The sequence below is a fragment of the Miscanthus floridulus genome, chromosome 6, assembly GCF_019320115.1.
Source record: "Miscanthus floridulus cultivar M001 chromosome 6, ASM1932011v1, whole genome shotgun sequence".
In the NCBI taxonomy this organism is placed as follows: domain Eukaryota; kingdom Viridiplantae; phylum Streptophyta; class Magnoliopsida; order Poales; family Poaceae; genus Miscanthus; species Miscanthus floridulus.
The window spans coordinates 104562000-104585445 of NC_089585.1; the positions used below are offsets into that span (position 1 = coordinate 104562000).

The following is a 23446-nucleotide window of genomic DNA, read 5'->3' on the forward strand; positions in this document are numbered from 1 at the left end:
AAAAGAGGAACGACAGTAAAACCTACCTGGAGCTTTTCACCAAAAGAAGTCGCGAGGGTCGACAAGCTCCCCCAGGCTGCGGTCAACTCCGATAACCGATGAGTGGCATCGAACTGTTGCACCACGTCACCAGAAAAGGAGGGGCCGCCGGAGACAAGAGAAGGGGAAGGAGAGGCCGGCTGGGGCGAAGGAGGAATGACCAAAATGACCTCTAGGGAAGCTGGAGCCAAACCCTCAGAAGAACCCGGCGCGACGGCCACAGTTACCTCCGGAGCGACCAAGTCCGCAACCCCGCCAGGTAGCTCTGAAGCCCCCACGGCGACTTCATCAACGCAATGTTGTGAGTCCCGAGGCTCGGAACTCGTTGGCACGGCGGGAGGCAGAGAAGAAGTCGATGAAGAAATTAGAGAAGACGAAACACTGAAAAGTGATAAAAGGAAGCACCAATAAGAACCAGAAGAAGGAAGATAAAAGCCAAAGAGATAAAGCTAGAATTTACTCACCTGACTACTTTTTTCTTCGCGAAACCAAGAGAAGGCCTCGCAGGGGGAACCACGACGGCGAAGACGTCCCCGCAACTCGGCGATGGGAGCGGGACAGCAGACAACGGAGCCGCGGAAGAAGCCGGGGCTGGAGCCGTGGAAGAAGCCGGGGCTGAAGAAGAAGCTGGGGCTGGGGCCGAAGAAGAACTCCGCACCGGAGGAGCGGTACAGCTCGGGATAGAGGCAACCAAAGAACTCGACACCGGAGCTTCAGAAGAAGTCGGCGTGGGAACCTCAGAAGAACTCACACCCGACCTCTGATTACTTCAAAAAGTCCAAGACTAAAATTCAAAACAAAGAGGAGAAATTCAATGCAACAAGAATATGAAAAACAACTCACCGCCGCATGACGAGGGGGACTTCATCATCCTCTTCTTCTTCAGCCAACGAAACCAGAGCACCCGCTGAAAAGGAGATGAAAAGTACTCGGTTCAAGAGAGAAACATGGAAATAAAAGAACAAAGAGTATTAAATGTGCTCACCTAAGAGCATGCTAGCAACAACTGGAGTACCTGAGGGAGTACTTGGTTTGCGAGGCTTCTTGGAGACAGGCAAGCCAGATGAAGACCCGTCCATTCGCCCCCTCTTCGGGACACTGCGAGGACCGCGAGGGACTAGACGAGGAACATACTCTTCATATACATCAACAAATCTGAAAGAAACCCCAGGAAGGGCTGTAAAGGTTTCAGACTTACTAATTGTAGAAGTACTAGCTAGACGATCCCCAGTCTCCGCCACGGCAGGGAGAACACCAAGGGGGATTGGATCGACAAAATTCCGCCCAAGCTCCTGCGAAAAAAGATAAAACACCAAGACAAAGAAAAGCTAAGCAAGAACGGATGCAGCAAGAGTACATAAAGAACTCAAATAAAAAAGATAGACAACTCACAGCTGGGGGCGGGTTGATGGCTGAGAACTCAGAGACGGCAAGAGGAATGACGCTCACTCCTTTCAGCATCTTCTGGAGGCGCTCGAGTACCTCCTCACCGGTCAGCTCAAGAGCTGGAACCATGCGTGAAGGATCCTCGGCCCCAGAATACTCAAAGCCGAGATGTTCCCGCTCTTTCAAGGGCTGAACCCAACGACGAAGAAAGCTTGAGACAATGCCAAAGCCGGTCAATCCCTGCTGTTTCAACGTGCTAATCCTATCAAGGAGTGGCTAGATCGCTTGAATCTTAGCAGGGGACTCAAGCTTCTTGTCCCACCGGTCATTCGCCACAGGACCGGATCCGGAGTGAACAACAAGAGAAGGGATCAAATTGGCAGCGTAAAACCACTCGGCACGCCAATCTTTGACAGAATCAACCAGGTCATAGTCAAAAAACTTAATTTTGAGACCCTGGCGAAACTGAATCCCGCAACCATCGAGGGCACTGGTTTCTTCACGGCGGGGTTGGGGTTTCAGGCGAAAGAAAAAGCGAAAAAGAGATAGAGAAGGAGGGATCCCAAGGAAGGCTTCACAAAGGTGAACAAAAACAGAAAGATGGAGAACGGCATTGGGGGTTAGATGGTTCAGACTAACTCCGAAATAACTAAGAAACTGATGAAGGAAGGCGGAAGCAGGAAGACAGAGTCCAGCGCGGACAAAGGAAACAAAAAGGACAATCTCACCAGGACCCAGAGCCGGAACCCGATGCTCGCCCGGAACTCTTCATTCAGCGATGACTTTGCTTTGGATCAAGCTATCACTAACGAGCTCGCGCAGCTGGTCTTCACTTGTTGTTGGAGCCGGCCAAACTTTCTGAGCTGCCCTCTTGGCCACAAACTCCTGGTTTTCAATCAAAGACAGGGATGACTCCTCGTCCACGAAGGTCGCCTGAGACTTGCTTGCGGTTTTCTTCTTTCCCATGAACTGGCGGAAGCAAAAAAGGCGCTAAAGGAGATGAAGCTAGAATGATGGTGCTCGGGTGATGGCGATAATGACGGCGGCGGATTTTTGAGAACTAGGGTTTAAAGGCAAGAACTGGGCGACAAAGGAAAGGAAGATAAAAGGTCTTTAAATAGATTTCTCAGTAATACAAATGGCCCACAAGGCCCGTTAAAGCACAGTGTGGGAACGCAACGGTCCATTTACCGGCGCAGCTAAAACGACGGAGGGCACGAATCCTCACAACGGTAAAAACCAACGGGCAGATTTCAGACTTATCCGTCCAACGCCACGGCAGGATTATCAGATCGATACAAGAACGACCTGTCAAACCAAGAAGAAAGAAAGAAGAAAGAAAGGGCTACCTCACGAGGAACAAAAGAACCCGATTATGTAAGAAAGAACTCAGTAGTCTCATGAACGACAGTGATCACAACAGAAAAGTCAAAGACAACTCAGAAGACAAGATTCGTTACATTACAAGCGATTTCAAAAATAGAAGATTATAAATCTTACAAGACCCAACGAACTCAGCACCATGAAAAGCAAAGTACCAAAGAGGAACACGGACATGACTAGGCTCTGGAACGACTACGTGTCCCAAATTGCTACTCGGAAGGACAAACCGCCATCAGTTACACTGTTTTCTTCAAAGGACGAACGCAGTGCATTCAAGGTGGAAATCGACAGCACGGCAGGGCAACATGGAGCATAGAAGACCGGCAGGCATCTGTCTACCCAAGACCGATGTGATGCTGGATATGGTGTTGATCTGCACCGGACGGTCTCAAGACAGGCGACGAGGATCAACCCAGAACTGCCGGATGAAGGAACGAAGCCCACATCACAAGACTTCCTCCAACTACCACCACATACATCCTGGCACAATGCTGTCGCGGGATCAGCCTACCTCTAATCCCTATCACAAGACTTCCTCCATCTACGACAAGACACATAGAAAGTACAAAACATGCCCGGGGGCTGCTCTACTTCACAAACTACCATGTTCATGACCACCAAGATTTCAACAGAATATCCAATGAATGAAAACAAGCACTCAGGGACAGTATTTATAGACCAAAGGATCGACGCACATGGACTAGGAGTACCAACGAAATAGGCCTAATAAAGGACACAGTGAAAAGACAGGACACAATAATGGACGACTCAGGCGAAAGGAAGCGGTACTCGAAGACGGGCATATTCGGAAGAATATACCAGCACAGTACAACCCGTGAACAAAAGGCATTTACACTCAACCACCACCATACAACTACACCTGACAACAGCAAAACTATCAAAGAATACGCCAAAACCACGCATCTGAGTTCTTCCTGAACAAAACAACACGGATATACGCTCAGGGGCTTGGACGGCATCATAGCTTAAACAACACTGAGCTAGGGAGCTCGGTCTTAATTTTCACCTATTCCCGGAGGCTCGGAACCAAAGACAAAAGACCAACAATACAAGAAACTCAAGACTACAACGACGACACATCAAGACTCTTCATCCGACTTCTTTTCTAAAAAGAAGAACTCGGAGAAAGCACGGGGCCTACACTCAGTGAGTGCAATTTTTTGACATAAGCTCGGAGGCTGCTTACCGCAAAACTACTCAGATGATGACGTAATCCAAGTCTCGGGGACTACTTCAGAATACAAAATTTTCAAACAACATAAAGGATCAAGACCCTCCAACTTTTTGTTCCAAATAGCAAGAGGCTCGGGGGCTACACTCAGTGAGTGCCCTTTTTCTTCGAAAAAGCGCACGTCACCAATAGGCTTCCTCAACGCAGACCACTTCAAGACATTACGGCAAAAAGAACCCGAAACAAGCCATGTTCGGGCGAGTTCTTTTTGATAAAATTCCAACGAACAATCAGGGCAACTTCAAGACAAGATCCTCCAGCTCCTTATTCCAAATAGCAAGAGGCTCGGGGGCTACAACCAGAGGGATGCACTTTTTCTTCAAAAGCACTCACCACCCAAAAATCCCAAGAAGCGCTACAAGGTTTCACTTCAGAAAACGCTCGGATGATATTTTGTTCCTACTCAACAAGACCAGAAGGAGCAGAGCGAGATTTTCAGAACTCAACCATGAAGTGCTCGGGGGCTTGTCGATGCGGGACCCACAGGATACCCCGCAGGGTAGAAAAAAGATCTAGTCCAACTAGGATTCCTCCCATATAATCGTAGTAGTAGAACTATTAGGTAATCCTACTAGGAAATCTCATTATAAACCGACTAGGACTCTGGCCTCCTGACTATATAAAGGAGGGCAGAGCTCCTGAGAGGGGGAGAACAATTGTACAACACAACACAACACATTACAATCGATCCAACGCAAAGGCTAACGCCGACTGGACGTAAGGTTATTACTCGATCTACGATCGAGGGCCTGAACCAGGATAAATCGACTGTCTCTTGCGTTAACCATCGAGTTCAGCATACGCCGAAGCCCGAACATACTGCCCCGGGTACCCCCGTGGCAGGCTATCGGTGGTGAAACATCGACATGCACCCAGAATTGTATTCTTTGTCGATGATGGTAGTACAACTTTAGAATAGTATTAAGTCCAAAACTTTTAAATCTAACTAAATAAAAATATATTAATACTTATTTCCTCCTTTCTCAAAAAAAAAAAACAATTCTAGGTATGAGTTTGTCTAGATTCGTGTTTTTGGGACGAAGGGGTACCATATTAAATATAATCATTAGTGTATCTATTTGAAATCATGAATATTTTTTTACAAATCTAATAAAAGTTTAAACCTAGGGCTAGACTCAGTATCATTTTTTAGACTGGATGGAGTAACTGCCTTCATTTCAGATCGTGAAACGTTTGGGGGGGCTATCTGATCCGTTCGTTCGAGAGAAGGTTCAGACTTCCGAAGTCAAAAGGTGAGCTCACACGCGATCGTACGCCATCAAACGCTGCAGCACTGTAGGCTGCGGCCATCAGAGCTGCAGAGCAGGAGATGTGGTGCTCGGCTGTGCTACTCCAAGCCGTTGCAGTACAGTAGTAGTTGCTGCAGCAGGAGCCCTTTGAAAACACTACTACATGCTACATCTAGTCCACACAAGGATGCAATTTTCACTTTTAAAGGGTCAAATGACCTAAAGCTTGATCAAGGTTATAATAAAAAGTACTAACATTTATGATATAAGATACATACCATCAAATTAATTATAAAAATATATTTCATAATAAAATCTAGTTGTAGACATAGATATTAATACTATTCACTTTAAATTTTTTTGTTGCGAAAGCTATTCACTTTAAACTTAGTCAAACTTAATTTAGTTTAACTTGCATAAATCTCAATTGCACTCTTTTATAGACAAAAGGAGTACTATGTACCTTATTAGTACCTAGAGTTACAATTCCAAACCTCATCAAATTTAAGCTCTCTCAATTTTGATTAATTTTAAATATATAGGACTTCAAAAAGATGTACTATAAAGATATATTTTACAACAAATACAATGATACTTATTTAGTATATAAATACTAGTAACTTTACATATGAATTTAACCTAGCACTATTGTATAATTACTTTTTTTTACTAGGGGAGTATAACCAAAACAGTTCAAGAATCCAAATGGATAAGAATTTATGAGTATTTTGACCGATAGCATCATGGCATTACAAGCTAAAACGCTGAATAACAAGTACTCCCTCAATTCTAATTTATAAGTTGTTTTTAGCTTTTCGAGATACATATTTTTGCTATGTATCTAGATATACACTATGTCTAGATATATACTCAGTCCGTTCTCAATTATAAGTCGTTCTAGCTTTTCTAGATATATTGATTGTACTAAGTATCTAGATATGGTGTATATTTAAGTGCACAACAAAAATTATGTACATAGAAAAACCAAAACGTCTTATAATTTAAAATAGAGGGAGTAGTTTAGTATGTATGTAGAAAAGTCAGAATGACTTATCATTGAGAACGGATGGAGTAGCAAAGTGCAAAGAAGTATAGCTCCCAAGAAATTACTTACTCATTCCATCCTACACTCCTTCCTTTCCAAATCAGATTTTCTAGATACATTACGTTTCTTATGTATTTAGACATAATATATCTAGATATGCAGCTTATCTAGAAAAGGTAGAACGACTTACAATTTAGATCGGAGGGAGTATATAAGGCGCAACTGCTTTAGCATAGAGATCAGATAAGGCATTTTACTTCCGCATGCATGGGGTTGGATGACTGTTTACCAGTACCACACACCCATTTAGAGCATCTCCACCAGTATTCTAATAATCTATCACTCAATATAGATAGACCAATATTATTTTTATGAATGCTGATGAGTTGCTACAACAGTACCTGATATATCTCCCGTAATACCCATATGAAAGACACCAACACCCATATGAAAAATGACCCCCCAACAGGTGTGTAATAGAAAAGATGGTTGAAAAGTGATGGTTAGGATATGCCTAATTAGGAGATGCAACTCTCCCTTTATTTTAAGATTTGAGACGAGAAGAAGAAAATATCAGTGGCCACAAAAAGAGGTATTAGGAGATTGTTGGTGAAAAGAAAACAGTGACCCTAATATAACAGTTTTATCGGGATAGACGACTATTGGAGCCTAATATAGCAATTTTATAGGGATAGGAGAGTATTAGAGGACTGCTAGGGATACTCTTAGGTTCCATTTGCTTGCATGCATCTAATTACTTCCATGCGTATTAATTCAACCAAGGAAAACACTTCATATGTGAGACTAAACAAAAAAAAAAATAGTTGCACCTTCTATATTGGAACTTTTATTGGGCCGGGGGGAGTAAAACACAACTTGGGAACACAAGAACACTAAAAACACATGGAGAATGGGAGATCCGGATTTGCCGTACAACCACAGGTGCACATCTACCAAGCTTGCCTGGCTAGTAGCTTAAGTAGCTACCCGCAACCATGACCTCTCTTCCTTGCTCAACAAAGGCACCTTCATGAATCAATTATTCAATTCCAGCTACAAAGCTTGAACAATTATCTCATCTACGAACTCTGACGCTACAATCTTGAAGCAACAGGAAATGTCACATTATCACACTAGAATCGCAGAGCGACAGGAGTAAAGGGGCAAGAGGACCTAGGCCTTGTTTAGTTCCCTTCAAAGTTCCAAGTTTTTTCACTCTCTTTCCATCACATCAATTTTTGTACGTTTGCATGGAGCATTAAATATAGGTAAAAAAAATAACTAATTGCACAGTTTAGTTGGAAATCACGAGATGAATCTTTTGAGCTTAGTTGGTCCACGATTGGACAATATTTACCAAATAAGACGAAAGTACTACTATTCATCGGGTTGAAATTTTCTTCAATCTAAACAAGGCCCTAGTAAGCTAAGATGCATAATGAAGGACGGCAGCTAGCAGCAGACAAATAATCTCGAGCTGTTTGCCTCCGCAGGACCCAGTGGAGTCTTGCCAGATAAACCAGTGCTCAGCAGCTCAAAGGAAGGAGCCATCACGCTTCTTGAAGAATGCAGAAACCCCACATGGATTTGTTACTTCAGATCTGACGGTGTTGTGTGACTGCAATTCTTACTTCAGATCAGGCGGGTGTTGTATGACTTGCAATTCTGGCACTTGTGCGCAATCAAATGGAACTGCACCTCTGATATTGCCCCGCAGTCGTTGCATAATATGCGGACCTACATGGGAATAAAATCCAGTTAGCAGTGTTCAAAACAGATTAAAAACTATATTTAGCACACCATCAGTATTGCAGTAAGGAGGGAACATATTTACTAGACTGGAACTAACTACTTTCTTTTCAGCTTCTGTTCTCAGAAAAGAAAATTACCATTTTATCATCACAGGAGTCAGACAGAGTTGCCAGCTCCATGTCGAGTCTCTCCCATGCCTTCGACATGTCACAAACCGACTTGGAGCAAAGGGGGCATGCGAACCTGGAGATTTATTAGCCATCAAAACCTAGTCACCGGTAACTAAGGCACACTAAAGGGACAGGCAGAACCAGCTTACTGGCAGTGCTCCTCCATTTCTTTCAGGCACTTTACATGAATGGTATGACCACAAGGCAGGACAGAAACATCATTTGTCGACTCGAACAAGTACTGAAATTCACGAAACAGGTCAGCGGGAAAATATAAGAACAGACTGTAAACAATTAAACAAAAACATGATCAGATCAGCAATATCTTGAATATAAAAAAATAACAGAGCAGCAACCTCAAAGCAGATTGGACAGTCATGATGCATTGCCCCTTCAATACATTCATGACTATTCTTCAGCGCAATTGAATAGCAACATCCTACATGAAACAGATAAACAGAGATGAGTTATAGCATTTACCCAAAATTGCCTATATAAGTTAGAACAATGCAGAACTACATAATAATATAAGGGTTGGGAATAAGTAAATAGTAAAATGCAGCCCTGTTTGACAGTTAGCCAAGTAAATTTTAGCAGCGGCAGACCTGCCACTAGGGCCACTAAGTTCATGGACCAGTCTTGGGTCATATTTACAATGCACCTCATCCTATGTTTTACTGTAGCGCAATAGATCCAGCACATGATCCTCATGTAATGACCCTAGTCAATTGGCCAGCCTAGGTCCACCCCTGCAATTTAGGATGTGTACCTTCTATTTTCCAAATTATTCTACAGCATTGTTCAGCTAGTAATCTACAAACTATGAAGAATGCAAACTGTAACTGAAAAGCTATATTCATGTAGCCTTACATACGCACAAACATGCATGTCTCGTCATAGGATTAATGGCAATGCATGCAGAGGAACACTTAGTCCAAACAAGTACAGAGAATGATCAAATATATAAGCATCATAAAATGGCAGTATATACATTAGCTTTGTTTCCTTAAAAATGAAATGTAAGACACAACAGGCATGAAGCATTACCACATTTTGAACAGTGGAAGAAATTCTCCCTCCCTCCGATTCTGCAAATGTAGCCAAAATTTAAGTACTAGTTTCCATACACTGCATCCAGACCATGTCTACTTGGAAAGTTATCACATACGCACCTACATATTCCACATCCGTTGCAGTGATACTGCTGTTTAGAGACCTAAAATCACAAAAAGAACCTTTAGCAAGGCATACTCCAATGCTTACAAAAAGCAAACACAGGAGGTACAATATCAAGGTTTCTATTACTAACATCATCGTCAAAGAGTTTGCACAACCCACAGAAGTACTTCCCCATGCAAACACCGCAATTGATGCATACTTGTCGTACCTGCCAGCAGACAAGAAACCATGATGATATAGGTGATACACATAGCGTTTGGCGAAGTATTATTAGTAAAGGTTCAGTCACACACCTCCTGTTCAGTGCCACACAATGTGCATACAACCTGATGACAGATAAAAATAAAGACATTGACTAAGTTGAATGCAAAAGTAGCATACAAGTAAAAGGGCAGTAGGCCTAGGGGCCAAACTTACCTGCTGCACTTCATGGCGTGGAAGTTCATGTCTCTTCATTTTATCAATTTTAATGGAATTCTGTTAATAGAAGTACAAACATTATAAATTTCCAATATTTAAGATGGCCCATAAGTTCAAAAATAATAATGGGCACACTCATGCATACAACAGAATGTATAGATCTTCCAGGGAAGACAACAAATGCAATATATAAACAAAACTTGTCAAATAAGATAATTTATTATAGATTTTGGACTTAGTTTCAGGTTGCGACAGGTGTGGATGAGATTTTAGCAGCATCAAACTACTAGTCTACAAAAGGTACCAACAGTATCTAGAGCAGAAACCAAGAGCTATGCTACCTACTATCATAATAAAAATTTACCATATCATGTATGACGATTTGTTTTCAGAATTTTCACTATTGCTAAGATTACACATCAATACAAATGGCATCAAGTTAAATCTCATGAAGAAAAATGATTACTGGCACCTCAATGAAACAGAGAGAAAAACTGGGCGCAAGATGTCATAACTCGGTATTCTAAAAACTTCTCTAAAATGGGTACCTTAGTTTCATTGTGGCAGTGTCGGCAATCAAAAATTTCATTGCAGCAAGGAGCTCTTATGCGGCATCTCCTTCTATAATGTGGACACCTGCCATTCAAATGTGTTAATTGATAGCATGGAGTTTTATTCAGCAAGTGAATGCTCTAAGCAGATGCCAAATGCATAAGGCAACCAAAAGAGAAGTGAAACACATACCCATACTGCATTATCCCTTTCTCAAATTTCCCATGGTCATCAGGGTTTGAACCATTGTTCTTCTCTGTATTGTAGTTTCCATCAGACAGCAAAGAGCCCTTGGCATATTCCTCGACATTTAGCTTGGCTTGTCCATGTTGAGCAGAAGCAAACTCAAGGTGTAGGTCCAAGGCGCCCATCTTGACCTTTTTTTACCGGTACAAGCTATCACGTTGCAAACACAACACAATACCTGCAAGTATCATGTATTTAGCAGGATTGTTCTCAATACAGAATGCAGTCAGAGGTCCTAAATTCGAGGAAACCACTGCACACAGTTCTGGAACGCCATATGCTGCCGAAGACCGGGCATATTGACAAAAGATGAAAGCAACGCCGGACAGCTCCAACCAGCAAAATCTCGATAACCTGGTTACCCAACAGTCACAGATAGCACTAACTATCTGGACAGTGAGCTGAGAGGGGAATTATACTACTCGATAGGTATCCATCCAGAGAACTCCAATCAATTTGAACACAGCATCCATCTGCACCAAATTTACCGCGTTGTCCACACCATTCTCTGGCAAGAGAAACACATCATAGCATCAAATGCCAGGAAATGGAAGAAAGAAAGAAACATGCTTCTTTCGTGACAAGGTTTCGACGTGTTAGCATGTACCACTCGTGCACGTTGTTATGCTCTTAAAGGTTATTAAGACGTTAGATTTCAAGGAAGCCTACCTCCAGCAGACATCAGCTTCATCTTCAAAATCTTTAGTTAATAAGCACTTCTATCCATAAGAGATTTTCAGTCCATTGATTCTTCGATCAGACATACCTTCGAGGAAACCAGCACGCTTCTTTCACACAGCATCCTAAGATTTTATTTAAAGGTTTCACCGTTCAGACCTGAAATTTAACCTACCTCTACTTACCAAGCGAATAGAGATAATCTCATATCACCAGTGATTGCACACCCTGTATAAGAAAAATGTGCTTCCCAATTCTTTCCCAAGGAATACAGAAATCAATAGCCTGCCAGTAGTCCACAAACTGCTCCTTCCCGTTCTTATCTGTGTATAGCTGGGGCACATAGCGGAATTCATCCAGAAGATGATATGTTCCCCCATTACGCTGATAAAATTGAGTGATACTTCTCTTTAATTTAGCCAAAGAATAGCTATTTTTCTGCTCACTGATGATATATGCAACGGCCGGCCAACAGAGGAAGTCAATCGATGTAGTATTGTGCCACAAGGAGAGATGAAAAGGCAAAAACAAGTGCGGTATGCATATGCAGCAAATATTTTTTTTCTGACGGAAAATATATGCAGCAATACTGGTTACCACAGAGTGTGCTGCTTTCGATAGAACATAGGGGACTACTTTCGCACAGGGAAATGTTAAATTCTGGTCCATCAATTGCTGTTAGGCATCTTGAAAACCATCATCCCCACGCATCAGAGAAGTATTAGCCAACCATTAACCATGCATACAGAAAAGAACACGCGAACCTAGAAGATTAAACACAAGCAGCAGAATGTTCAATCTCATCACAAATAGGCACCAAAAGCTGCCAGGTACAAACCAAATTAATCAAGCACATGCAGTGGTTTCAAAGCAATTGAGGGATTCGACATTTAAGATGAAACAATCAGTCAGCACAATCAAATCGAGCAATTAGTCACAGATCTAAACAATCAGACATTATCGAGCGATCATCATCTACGCGCACTCACGAGCAATCGACAATCTCGCGTACCTAAGCAGATCGATCAATCGGACAAAACATTGGGCGCATAGAAATCAAAATAGAGACTAGAAAAACCGCGAGTGGTGCCTGGATCCTGTAGCGCCTGCGGCCTGAATTTGGGGAAAAATCGGAGACGAGACGATGTGTATGAAGGGGTTCGGACTTCAGAGCACTGACTGCGATACGGCAGGGAAGGCTGGGAGGAGGGTATTTAAACTGCTTCGGGGGGCACACGGTTTCTGGAGGATTCCGCTGACGTGGATAGGGCCTAGTGGACCGCGACTGCGATTTTGGCCTTATCATTGCGTTTGCGTGTGACGGTGTGATGTGAGGACGACGACTGAAACGCTCGTGTGGACAGGGCGTATCGACGTGTACTGGAGTAGAGTGCGAAAAATGTTTTTTTCGAGAGGTGGTAAAACATATTTTCTAGTTGTAGAAAAGAATAAATATTCATAGTATCTTTTTTATTATTTATTTTTCTTCTCTCTTTTATTTCTATTTTTTTTTCACATTATCATGTCTCCTTCACCTCTCGCCGCCCCCACGCAATCCCGCCATCCCATTGCGTGCTCTCCGGCGCGCCTTCTTGTCAGAATCATTGTGCCTTCTTAGGGCTTCTCCAGTGATGTTTTAGAAGCGACTCATGGGAATATTTTAATTAGCATGAGTCAATGGAGAGACCACTGTAGCAAAAACGATGCATGGAGTGTGTCAAGAACCGACCACGAAACATGAGCCTAGTATTCATGCACAAGAAGACGAGGAGAGAAGGGATGAAAAGCACCGGTTCACTTGTGCATGTGTCCTGCTCATGAGGACAAAATAATTTTTTATTTAATTGGCTCACGGAAAGAGTCGACCCGCCACTGGAGATTATTGGAATCGACTCTGCCGTAGCTCACGTGGTCTTCTCTCTCTAAAAAATCGACTCACCACTGCGGATGGCCTTAGGCCACAATGTGCTAGTGATGCTCCAAATTAAACGGGTCCCACATCAAGTATTGGGCAGTGGTGCCTGAAGAGCTGCAGTGTTCCAAATATTGACACCGAAGCCATAAATCCGATGGGACCCATGGTCTCTGAGTCTAGCAGTTCCTTCTCTGAGAGAAAAAAAATCTTCTTTCTAACTTTCTTTGCATCAACCGAGGTCAGCAGCCAGCAAGAAAATCTTTGTTTATTTTTCAAGCATCGCCTGGCAGCTGCGCAACTACGTGCTTCGCTCCGCGTTTTTCCTGGCATCACTCGTTTTAAGCATCACTGGCCACAATGGCAGGAGTAACTCTATAATTTTCTCTCTCTCTTTTAGGCGTCACTCAAGCAGCACATTGTGGCCGGTCTTAGTCACCCATGGCGTGCCGTAGGAGCTAGGACGAAGTTGGTGGACAGGGGCATCAACGTCCACCCTAGGTGTGCCCAGACAAGGAGCGGACGGAAGCTAAAGGCGCGTTTAGAACCAAAATTTTTTGGGTTTTGGTACTGTAGCATTTTCGTTTGTATTTGACAATTAGTGTCTAATTATGGACTAATTAGGTTCGAAAGTTTTGTCTCGAGATTTCTCATCTAACTGTGCAATTAGTTTTTTTTCGTCTACGTTTAGTACTCCATGCATGTGCCGCAAGATTTGATATGACGACTACTGCGCAAAATTTTTTTTGAATCTAAACATGCCTTAAATTTTTCAATTCACCATCCACCTAGCTCCTGTGAGGCTTTACACGTGGAGTTGGGCGGAGCTGTCTGTCCACATAGAGGTTGGAGTGTCTGCGAGAGCTGTTGGAGAAGCTCCACCAAACGTCCTCTTAGCAACACCCGTGTGGTGAGCTCGGGTTAGGATGTTTCCAGCGATCTAGCACTAGGTAGTTGATAGTTGATACATATGGACGACAGACAGTGGCAAGTAAATATCATGTTGTGAGAGAAATATACATCGTGAAATGTGTAAGACTATCTATTATGTTCATGCTCATCTATTACTCTGTGCACTATTCGATGAGTAAAAAATTAATTCGACTAACCTAACATCTTTAGGTATGTCTGGGCCTCAGGATGAGGGGCGACTGAGCCGACTACGGGGCAGCGAGGCAGTGTCAGCAATGCCAATTGAAGATGTGCATGCAGCCCGCAGTCCGGTGGCCTGGTCCGAAGCACGGTTTTTTGGCCCGACCCAAGCACGGCACGAGCCAATGTTGTGCGGGCCCAGGCCGTGCTTGGGCCGCACCCCAGGCACGCCGGCCGGCATGGCACGGCCCGGTAAACAGCCTAAGTCCCGATAAAGGCCCGTTATATATATACACAAAGAGAAAACCCTAAATCCTATTTACTGTATTGTTTGTTTGCTTGTTCCTCCCATCCGGCGCCACCTAGCCGCGCTCGTGCCCTTCTCCTCCCCGCTCCTCGCCCAGTCGCGAGTCGTGACCTTCTTTTCCCCGCGGAGCCGCGCGCTTCTCCTCCCCACCCCTCCCAGTTGCGCCCTTCTCCCCGCCTCGCAGACGCCGCCGCCGCCACCTCTTGCACGCCCCTTCTCCTCCCCGTCTCCCGGCCACCACCGCCACCACCTCGTGCTCGTTCCCGACCCGCGACACGTGCCTCCGATGCCGCTTCCCCTTCGTCGGCTCCGTCGCCGCCGCCCCTCACCTTCTTCCCCGCTACCCCCACTGTTGAGCACCACGGACGCGACCTGCCGACCTCCTCCCTCGACGCCGGCGAGGCCATGGCCATGAAAGCCGCGACGGCGCGGGCCTCGGGCCGGCCTGGCACGGAAAGTGACTCGTAGCGCCGTGAGCCTAGCAGGGCACGGCCCGGCGGCATGTCGTGCCTTGCCTGGCCCGGCCCGATCGGGCTGTGCCGAGCCGGGCGGCCCGAATGCTCATCTTTATTGCCAATGTCGATGTCGACGAACCATTGACGGTACTCAGCCTGTTCCAGCTACCGTAGACCGTAGCTCTTCTTTTGCAGCCACAGTACACAGCTAAAAAAGCACACCCACTGTTGCCGGTGTGCCTGAGTTCAGGTCAAAGTATGGAGGCAAGAAAGAAAGAAAAAGAGCAGTGTACCAATTTACCATCTCGTGAGAAAATGGAGGGCATGTGCACTCACTTTTTTTTTTGGCTAGACAACAAAAAAAATATGATGGATGTTAAATTTCCATCAACTGTTGTCAAGCGTAAACGATTATTTCTTTGCGAATTGCACCGTGGAATGTGCATTTTCTCAATGTATTTGACTTTTCAACATAGTATGATGTAAATATCCACACAACAAGAATAAACGCACATTTATCGATATAGACATCTTTGAGGAACTATAGATCGATAATCTTGACATTGATATGATCGCGTAGAGATATGTTACGACTTTACATACTCTAAGGGCCTGTATGGATGGGATTATAAAATCCGAATTCAAGATAAAAATAATATTTGAGATTTTTTGGATTACATGTCTGTGTGTAAGATTTCCCTAGAGTCTTATGCTGTTTTTGGAAGGCATTCTGCGATTCTAGAAATTTTTTTTATCCAGATTCTTATAATCCATGAGTAACCAAACGGACCTAAGTACGAGACTTTTCCAGTGAACAAGTTCCACGGGACTTTTTAACTGAAATTGAGCCGAGCCCCTCACAGGAACCGCCGCACATCGCTTCGGCCCCCCCCCCCCCCCCCCCCCCCCCCCCCCCCCACGTGGCTCCGCCTGGATCTGCCGGTAGCAAGCAGTGCCGTGAAGGGATTACGCGCGACCCGACCGTGACGGCGCACGGCACTGCATGAGTTGAACTGAATTTTGAAGGAAATGAATCATGCATGCATCAGGCCAGAGCGAGCTCTTCCCGGGATCAGATCACCATGCATCCATGATCCGTTCGCTGATCTGGCTCTCCGCCGGCCAGCGCCGCCTCCATCTGGAGACACGACGTGTCCGCGTGGCGAGACGTGTAGATGGGCTAGTGGCTCTCCCGTGCACAGCGTCGCGCGGTTCATGAATTTATGCTCCTGATAAATTCTGAATTTTTGACGTGTTTGACTCGGATATAGTACTCCAAGTTGCAGCTCGCCACGAAATCGACGGTTCAAATGATCACGCGGATAAATCCAAGTTGCAGCCCGTTGCGTGTACGTCAGCTAAGAACTGCTATAACCAGGATCACCTCTTGCGTACCTGGCAGATTAAAAAAAAACTCCTGGATTTATGAAGAAACTGATTTGATTGGACGATCATTCATAGGACGAAACGCGGCAGACGGCCACTGGCCACGTCGCGATTATTGGTTCCAGGCAGGATCATTACAGGCAGGCAGCAGCCTCTGAATGCTTGATTCGCCAAGCATTAACTACTAACCAGTAGTAAACTCGTACATCAGGGAATGATGTTGCTCTGTCGTGGAGGGCATCGGCGATATGAAAGCTGTGTGGCATGACCGATGACGGGATTTGTGGTGCGGTTCATAAGCACGACGACGACGCCATGGACCAGTGTTTTCTACACGGGGCGGCAGGCAAGGCCGCGAGAAGCTGACGGTCAGTTGACTAGGACAAGAGCCGGTCGGTGCGTCTACCGTTAGCGACTTGACATGATGTTCAATCGATGCCTCTGTTCGAAGAAAGCAGGATCCGAGATCAGAGAGGATCGGTGGATCACGCTGTTGCTGGGGCCGTCGGTCGCTGTCAAGTCTGCTGATCTAATCTACAAAGGAAAAAAAAAAAGTAGTGATCTGCATTCAGTGATCAGAGCTCACGTTGTTCTCGGGGCCGATCGATCAACGTCGAACCTTTAACCTCCTCGTCTAAAAAAAAACTTTAGCCTCTTCTTTTCGTATATGCTGTGACCAGTGAGACAGAGAAAATGGGTAGAGAATTTGGTCCTCAACCATGCGTAACCACCAGATTTCCCAAAGCCCACAGAGATAGAGCAGAGATGGGCTGGATTGGGAAAATGGCCCATCTTGTTTGAATGCCTTCTTCCCCTTTTTTTGGATGCATGAAGGACTTTTTTTCCCTCAAAAAAAAATGAAGGACTTTTTTTTAAGATCTATAAAAGATTCATGTCCTACATACTCTGCTCAGATCTGATGAGTGATAACGGTTTGAAGGCACTTGTTCAGATCTGCAAAAAACCGTCTTCGAAATTGCAGTGCAAGATTGAAGCTGTCTTCACACGTATTCCAGGTGGTCATCCCTGTTCGCGCTCAACATCTTCTGGTAGTAGGTTAATCCATCGTGTTCGTGTGAGCCATCACTAGGTTCACTACAGTGTCAGGGCCTCCGAGGCCTCAAGCCGTGCACGGTGCACCGCCTAGGGTTTGTTTGGCTTTCAAAATTTTCTAAATCCGGTTATCATTTGGTTGGCTACTAAAACTTGCCAACCCTCTCATATTTGACTTGCCAAATTTATGGTAATTATTTTATTTAGTTTTGGCTTGCCAAATTATTAGCATGATAAATTTTGGTCGTAAACCAATCAGACCCTGAACTTTGCTCTAGTACGCTTTTTCTCTTGCCTGACTACCGCCCGTCTTCCCAAAGTTGCTAACTACCACTACCTCCTCGTACGTGCAGGTGCATCTGATGTGCCTTTTTGTATCCTGTTGGCTGGTTTGGCAGGGCAGTTGCATTAGCACACACTCAAATCACGCACTGTTTATATTCACATGCTTGCTTGAGGGAATTTGCTCGTCAGTTACAACATTCGGATCAGTCAATTGCGTACTAGTATGAAATTGAAATGCAAGGCTGTGATTTCCTAATTCCTACCTATGCGGTCAAATATGGCAGCTCTGTCATAAGCCTTCACTTCTCTTATAATCTGTCTTTTTCAATTTTTTTTAGCCAGAGCAGTATTTTTCTCTCACAACAAATCAGCCGGAACAGTGTTTTGTCTTGTTTTTTCAGCGAAACGAACGATGCCTAAACAGCCATTTGCCCATGCATAGTTCATCCTGCCTGAGCGGTCCTCTGTGTGCCTTTTGACAATATGACCTCTGCTCTACATAGGCCCCGTTCGCTGGTCTGAAACTTGGCTGAAACTGGCTGAAAACACTGTTCCGGCTGAATTGTTGTGAGAGAAAAATACTGTTCCGGTTGAAAAAAGAAGTCGAACAAGCCATTTTTAAGACAAGCGAACGGGGCCTATCAGTCAAGGCTCTAAAGCTAGTTATCACCATTTCAACACTGCATGGATAATTAGGTATTCAAGTTAGTCACCAGTTAGGTGTAACAATATACTACTTAACTGCGGGTTCTAGAAATTTCGATATATACGCATATTCATCAGTGACTAAAGCAGCAGGGTAAACAAATGGACTTCTAGAAACTGATCGACTGACCAGCACTGACAACTTTTAGTTCATATAATCCACTCACTCTCTCGTTGTTTTCCTGATCAGCTCAGTTAAGACATCTCGTCCAAAGGGCTCATTTCAGACTTTCAGTTCGGTAGATTGGCTCATATGTAATTGTTCCCTCCGTTCTAAATTATAAGTCGTTTTAACTATTTTAGTTAAATTTATAAAAAATATACATAAACATCTACAACATTAAATTATATTTATTCAATATACAATGAAACAATTTAAAAGTAGATTATTTAATACTATATAGATGTTAATATCTATAAATTTAATTAAAGTTAGATAAACTAAACTCAAAATAAAATCAAAACAACTTATAGTTTAGGACAGAGGGAGCACGGAGTAAAATACCCAAATGCAAATGATAAACCAGATGGTAGCATATTTAACACTGATTCTGCAATACGATGGCTGATAAAAGTAGCAAATCATCTATTTTGACATGTGATTACCCAAAAGGTGGCGGATTCTACTTGATCTTCTTCCGAATCATATGCCGTCGTCACGCGTGACAGTCGAGTGGCTAATTATGAGTGCATTCCGGTATATTTCACCTGAGGGAGGCATCATTCGGCGGTGGCTAGTAATGAGTGCATTCCGGCATATTTCAACTCTCTTTATGCGGTGATTTGGAAGTGATGACAGAGTCAGATTCGAGGAAAGTGCTGCATCCCTTTTAGCATTATTGGCACAATTGCCCTGTTATAATAGTTCAAAATGCCCTATTCTTCGTTGAACAAGAACAAGATGGATCCATGGTCATGCATCAGATCCCCAGCCCTATCCACCTGCATGGTGGGTGAAAAGCTAGAAGCAGGAACAAAGAAGTTGCATTCGTGGTCGTGGCATAGATTGTCTAGCTATAGCTAACTCGGGGCAAAGTAAATAGATATCATTCCGGATTCCATTATGTTCTGAGGGAAACATTAAGATATAGTTAGTGTCCTGCTAAGCTGGAAAAAAGAGAGTTTTGAAAATCTGGATCATGGCCACATTTAGGAATAAATGATGTCAGGGAATGTTGGCCTAGCGCGAATAACATTGATGACAAGCTAGGTAAGAGTTTCTTTGCAAACGTATCAATGTTTTACATGCCTGTCTTTTCTCCTTTTCTCCGAGAAAATTGGATATTTCTTTTGAAAGTAAAGGCAGGAGTTTTGCCTCTCAATTAAAAAAGAAGAGTTTTATGTACAAGGACACCCACGGTGCCAAACACCACCGGCCATAAGACAAAAAACACAGTTAGCCACCGCTCTCATACATAGTGTATTACTCCGCAAAACACATAGCCCTACACCTCTGCACAATATCTTCCTTAGTCAATGAGGCGACTTGTTCCGTAGTTTTCTGCTCATTTTCGAAAATTGTTCTATTCCTTTCCTTTCAAAGGTTCCACACAATGTAAATAACCACTCCATTGAACGTTCTCCATTCTTGCTTTGGCACCTTGCTCGCCGCATTTTCCCACCATTAGGCAAGGCACAGTGGGTCTTGTTGGGGCAGCTGCACATCAAAATTTTCCCAGGAAAAAACTTTGCTCCAGATGGCTCTAGCGAAAGGGCATAGTAGAGATAGATGCAGTCTTGTCTCCAATGGTCCATTACACAACACAATGATCTTGATGTGGTCATCCTCTCTTTTGCAGGTTGTCTACCGTGAGGATTTTGTCATGTATTAGTATCCAGGCATGCAGTTATTTTTCGCCCTTGCCTTCCAAACGAGCTCAGCCTGGAACCTGGAATGTGCTCCTCGAAACTGTATTATGTACGCCAAACATATGGAGTAGTTTCCATCAGCCGTCCATTTCCAAACTATGGAGTCCTGCACATTGGGCGTCAGCTGCACACCCTGAAGCCTGATCCAGAGGGCGACAAATTCTTGTATGTGTACAGATGTTGTCATTCGCGTCCTAAGGGATCAGATCCAGTTACCATTTTGTAGCTCCTAGCAAACTGTCTTGTTCTTTCTGCGTACTAGCTCGATAAGGTGGGGCGCAAGGTATCTTGGAGCTTCACCCTCTAACCAATTATGGTGCTAGAAATGTGCCTTGTTGCCATCCCCAATTGTTATCTTGGTTGAGGCATTGAAGAGCAGACGATCCATATCATTGCACGGCAGTGCCATTCCCACCCATGGTTTGGAGTCATGTGCCCATTCCTGCCACAGCCAACATAGGCCCAAGGCTCTTCCAAATCTATCCAAATCTGGCACCCCAACCCTTCCAAATCCTTTGGCATGCATGTTGTCGCCCAGTTAACCAAGCAATGCTCCCCATTTGCGTTCTCATCTCCCTTCCAAAGGAAAGATCTTCAGAATTTGTCAATTTTCTTTCTTGCCCATACCGCTAGTGGAAATACAGTGAGGTGATAGGTAGGCATTGAGGAGAGTACCGAGGTGACCAATGTAAGTCTGCCCACTCTGTTGAGCATTCTACCCTTCCAACCCGGTAGCCTCTTCCCAATGTGTTCAATGAGAGGCTGCACATGGACCTTCTGCATGGATCTCGTGTGGAGCTGTAGTCCCAAGTAACAGCATGGGAAGGATTCTCTTGTCCCTACAAAGGAGGCTAGCACGTGGTCTAGATCGATGTCCTGGCATCTGATCGGGTGGACTGAGCTTTTTTATAGATTTATGTGTAAGCCTGATACCCTGCCGAATTCATGAAGGATCATCGTGATGGAGTCCATGTCGTCCTTGATCAGATTAATGAAGATGGCCACATCATCAGCATACATAGAGATTTTCCACCTGGTGGTGGCTAGAGGTAGAGCAGTGAGGACGCCTTGCTGTGTTGCCATGTCTAGCAGGCGTTGAAGTGGGTCCATAGCAAGTATGAACAACATTGGCGATAGAGGGTCGCCTTGCCGAACCCCCTCCAGTGGCTAAAAACTGGACCCTGTTGTCCATTTAGTAGCACTCTCAACGATGTCGTGTGGAAGAGAATCGAAACCCATTCCTACCAACGTGGTCCGAACCCTAAGGCCTGCAATACCTCCAGTAGGTAGCTCCAGTTCACCGTGTCAAAAGCCTTGTGTATGTCAAGTTTCTAGAACAACGAGGGCATCTTCCCCTTTTGCATTGTCTGCACTGTGTTTTGGACATATAGGAAGTTGTCGTGGATGCTCCTCTTTTTAATGAAGGCGCTTTGGTATTTTGAGACCAAGGAGTCCAGCAGCGGTGCCAGCATGTTTGCGAGTAGCTTGGCGAAAATCTTCGCTATGCTATGAATGAGACTGATCGGGCGGAAGTTTGTAACTCGCAAGGCATCCCTTTTTGGGGGGAGTAGGATGATGTTTGCCGTATTTAGGAGCTCAAAACCTTGGGAGTTTAGCATGTACAGGTTGTTCACCATCGTAGCAACATCGTCCTTGATAATGTCCCAGCAGGCTTTGAAGAAGGCACCTGTGAAGCCATCTGGGCCCGGCGCCTTGTTGGATGGCATGGAGTTTGAAAGGATCAAGATGCCCAAGAGGGGAGGTGAATTGGACTAATTCTAAATTTCTTTGCAATAATTAAATCCTATGGTTAGCCCAATTAACCCCTTGTGCCTAGAAAGTGTTTCTAATTGTTCTACCGCACAAAAGACTTGCAACATAAGTTCCAATCCTACTCTAGCATGGCAATTCTATGAATGTAAAGACAAAAATTGAATTGCTCAAAGTAAATAGAGAAGGAGGAATACAGTGATGTTTTGTCGAGGTATCGGAGAGTCACCACTCCCCACTAGTCCTCGTTGGAGCACCCACGCAAGGGTGTAGCTCCCCCTTGATCCATGTAAGGATCAAGTGCTCTCTACGGGTTGATTCTTTGACACTCCGTCGTGGTGAATCACCCACAACCGCTCACAACTTGAGTTGTGTCACCCACAAGCTCCGCCAGGTGATCACCACCAAGCCGTCTAGGTGACGGCGATCACCAAGAGTAACAAGCACGAGCTCTCACTTGACCACGACAAGCCTAATGAGAAGGTGGATGCATACTTTGCTACTCTTGATCTTTACTAATGAGGGCTCTCTTTGAGATTCTCAAATCTCAATCACCTTACTAGGACCTTACTCTTCTTGGCACTCTCTAAGGTGTTTCTCAGCTGTTGGAATAAGCAAAAGTACCCCCACACACGAGCGGAGGTTGTATTTATAACACCGGCTAAAAAATGAACTGTTATGTGTCTCTGCGGGTGATCGGACGCTCCGGTTATGTTGACCGGACACACTGGTCAGTACACCCCGAACTCCAGTGGTTAAGAGTTGACCGGACGTTGGCAGCGTCTGATCAACACTGACCGGACACGTCCGGTCACATTTTCCCTTCACTAGAACCTTACTGATGTCGACCGAACGCTAGACCTCCAGAGTCCGATCACTTGCTGAGCAGTGTTCGGTCAGTAGCCGGAACCTGATCAGCGTCCGGTCAATATTGACCGGACGCGTCCGATCAGGATTCTCCCTCTCTGGGACCTTACTGGAGTCGACCAAATGCTAGCCTTCAGCGTCCGGTGACATGACCTCATAGCATTCGGTCACTTCTAGACGCTTTCACCTTAGTCAAATGAACTGACCGGACCCTGAGCCAGCGTCCGATCACACCGGAGCCAGCATCCGGTCAGTATTTGACCCTCCATTCTCTTCCAACTCTCGATCATATGTGAATAAAGTTTGCTCCATTGGATCAAAGGGCTGTTGTGGAGCTACCTAGTGCTAGTTTTAACAAGTGTGCACCACACCTAACTCACCTAGGTCAAGCTA

The 23446-nt window shown here is 44.6% G+C and overlaps 1 protein-coding gene across 1 annotated transcript; it reads right to left on the minus strand.

The window, feature by feature from the left end:
- Positions 1-7648: 7648 nt before the first annotated feature.
- On the minus strand, positions 7649-12550 carry LOC136456474 (probable E3 ubiquitin-protein ligase RZFP34). Its single transcript, XM_066456369.1, has 12 exons — positions 11344-12550; positions 10621-11182; positions 10425-10512; positions 9874-9933; positions 9750-9782; positions 9587-9664; positions 9450-9493; positions 9325-9365; positions 8634-8716; positions 8427-8518; positions 8245-8350; positions 7649-8092 (listed from the first exon to the last, which is right to left on the minus strand). The coding sequence occupies exons 2-12, from the start codon at positions 10797-10799 to the stop codon at positions 7988-7990; spliced, it is 909 nt and encodes a 302-aa protein (XP_066312466.1). The 5' UTR covers positions 10800-11182; positions 11344-12550; the 3' UTR covers positions 7649-7987.
- Positions 12551-23446: the final 10896 nt, after the last annotated feature.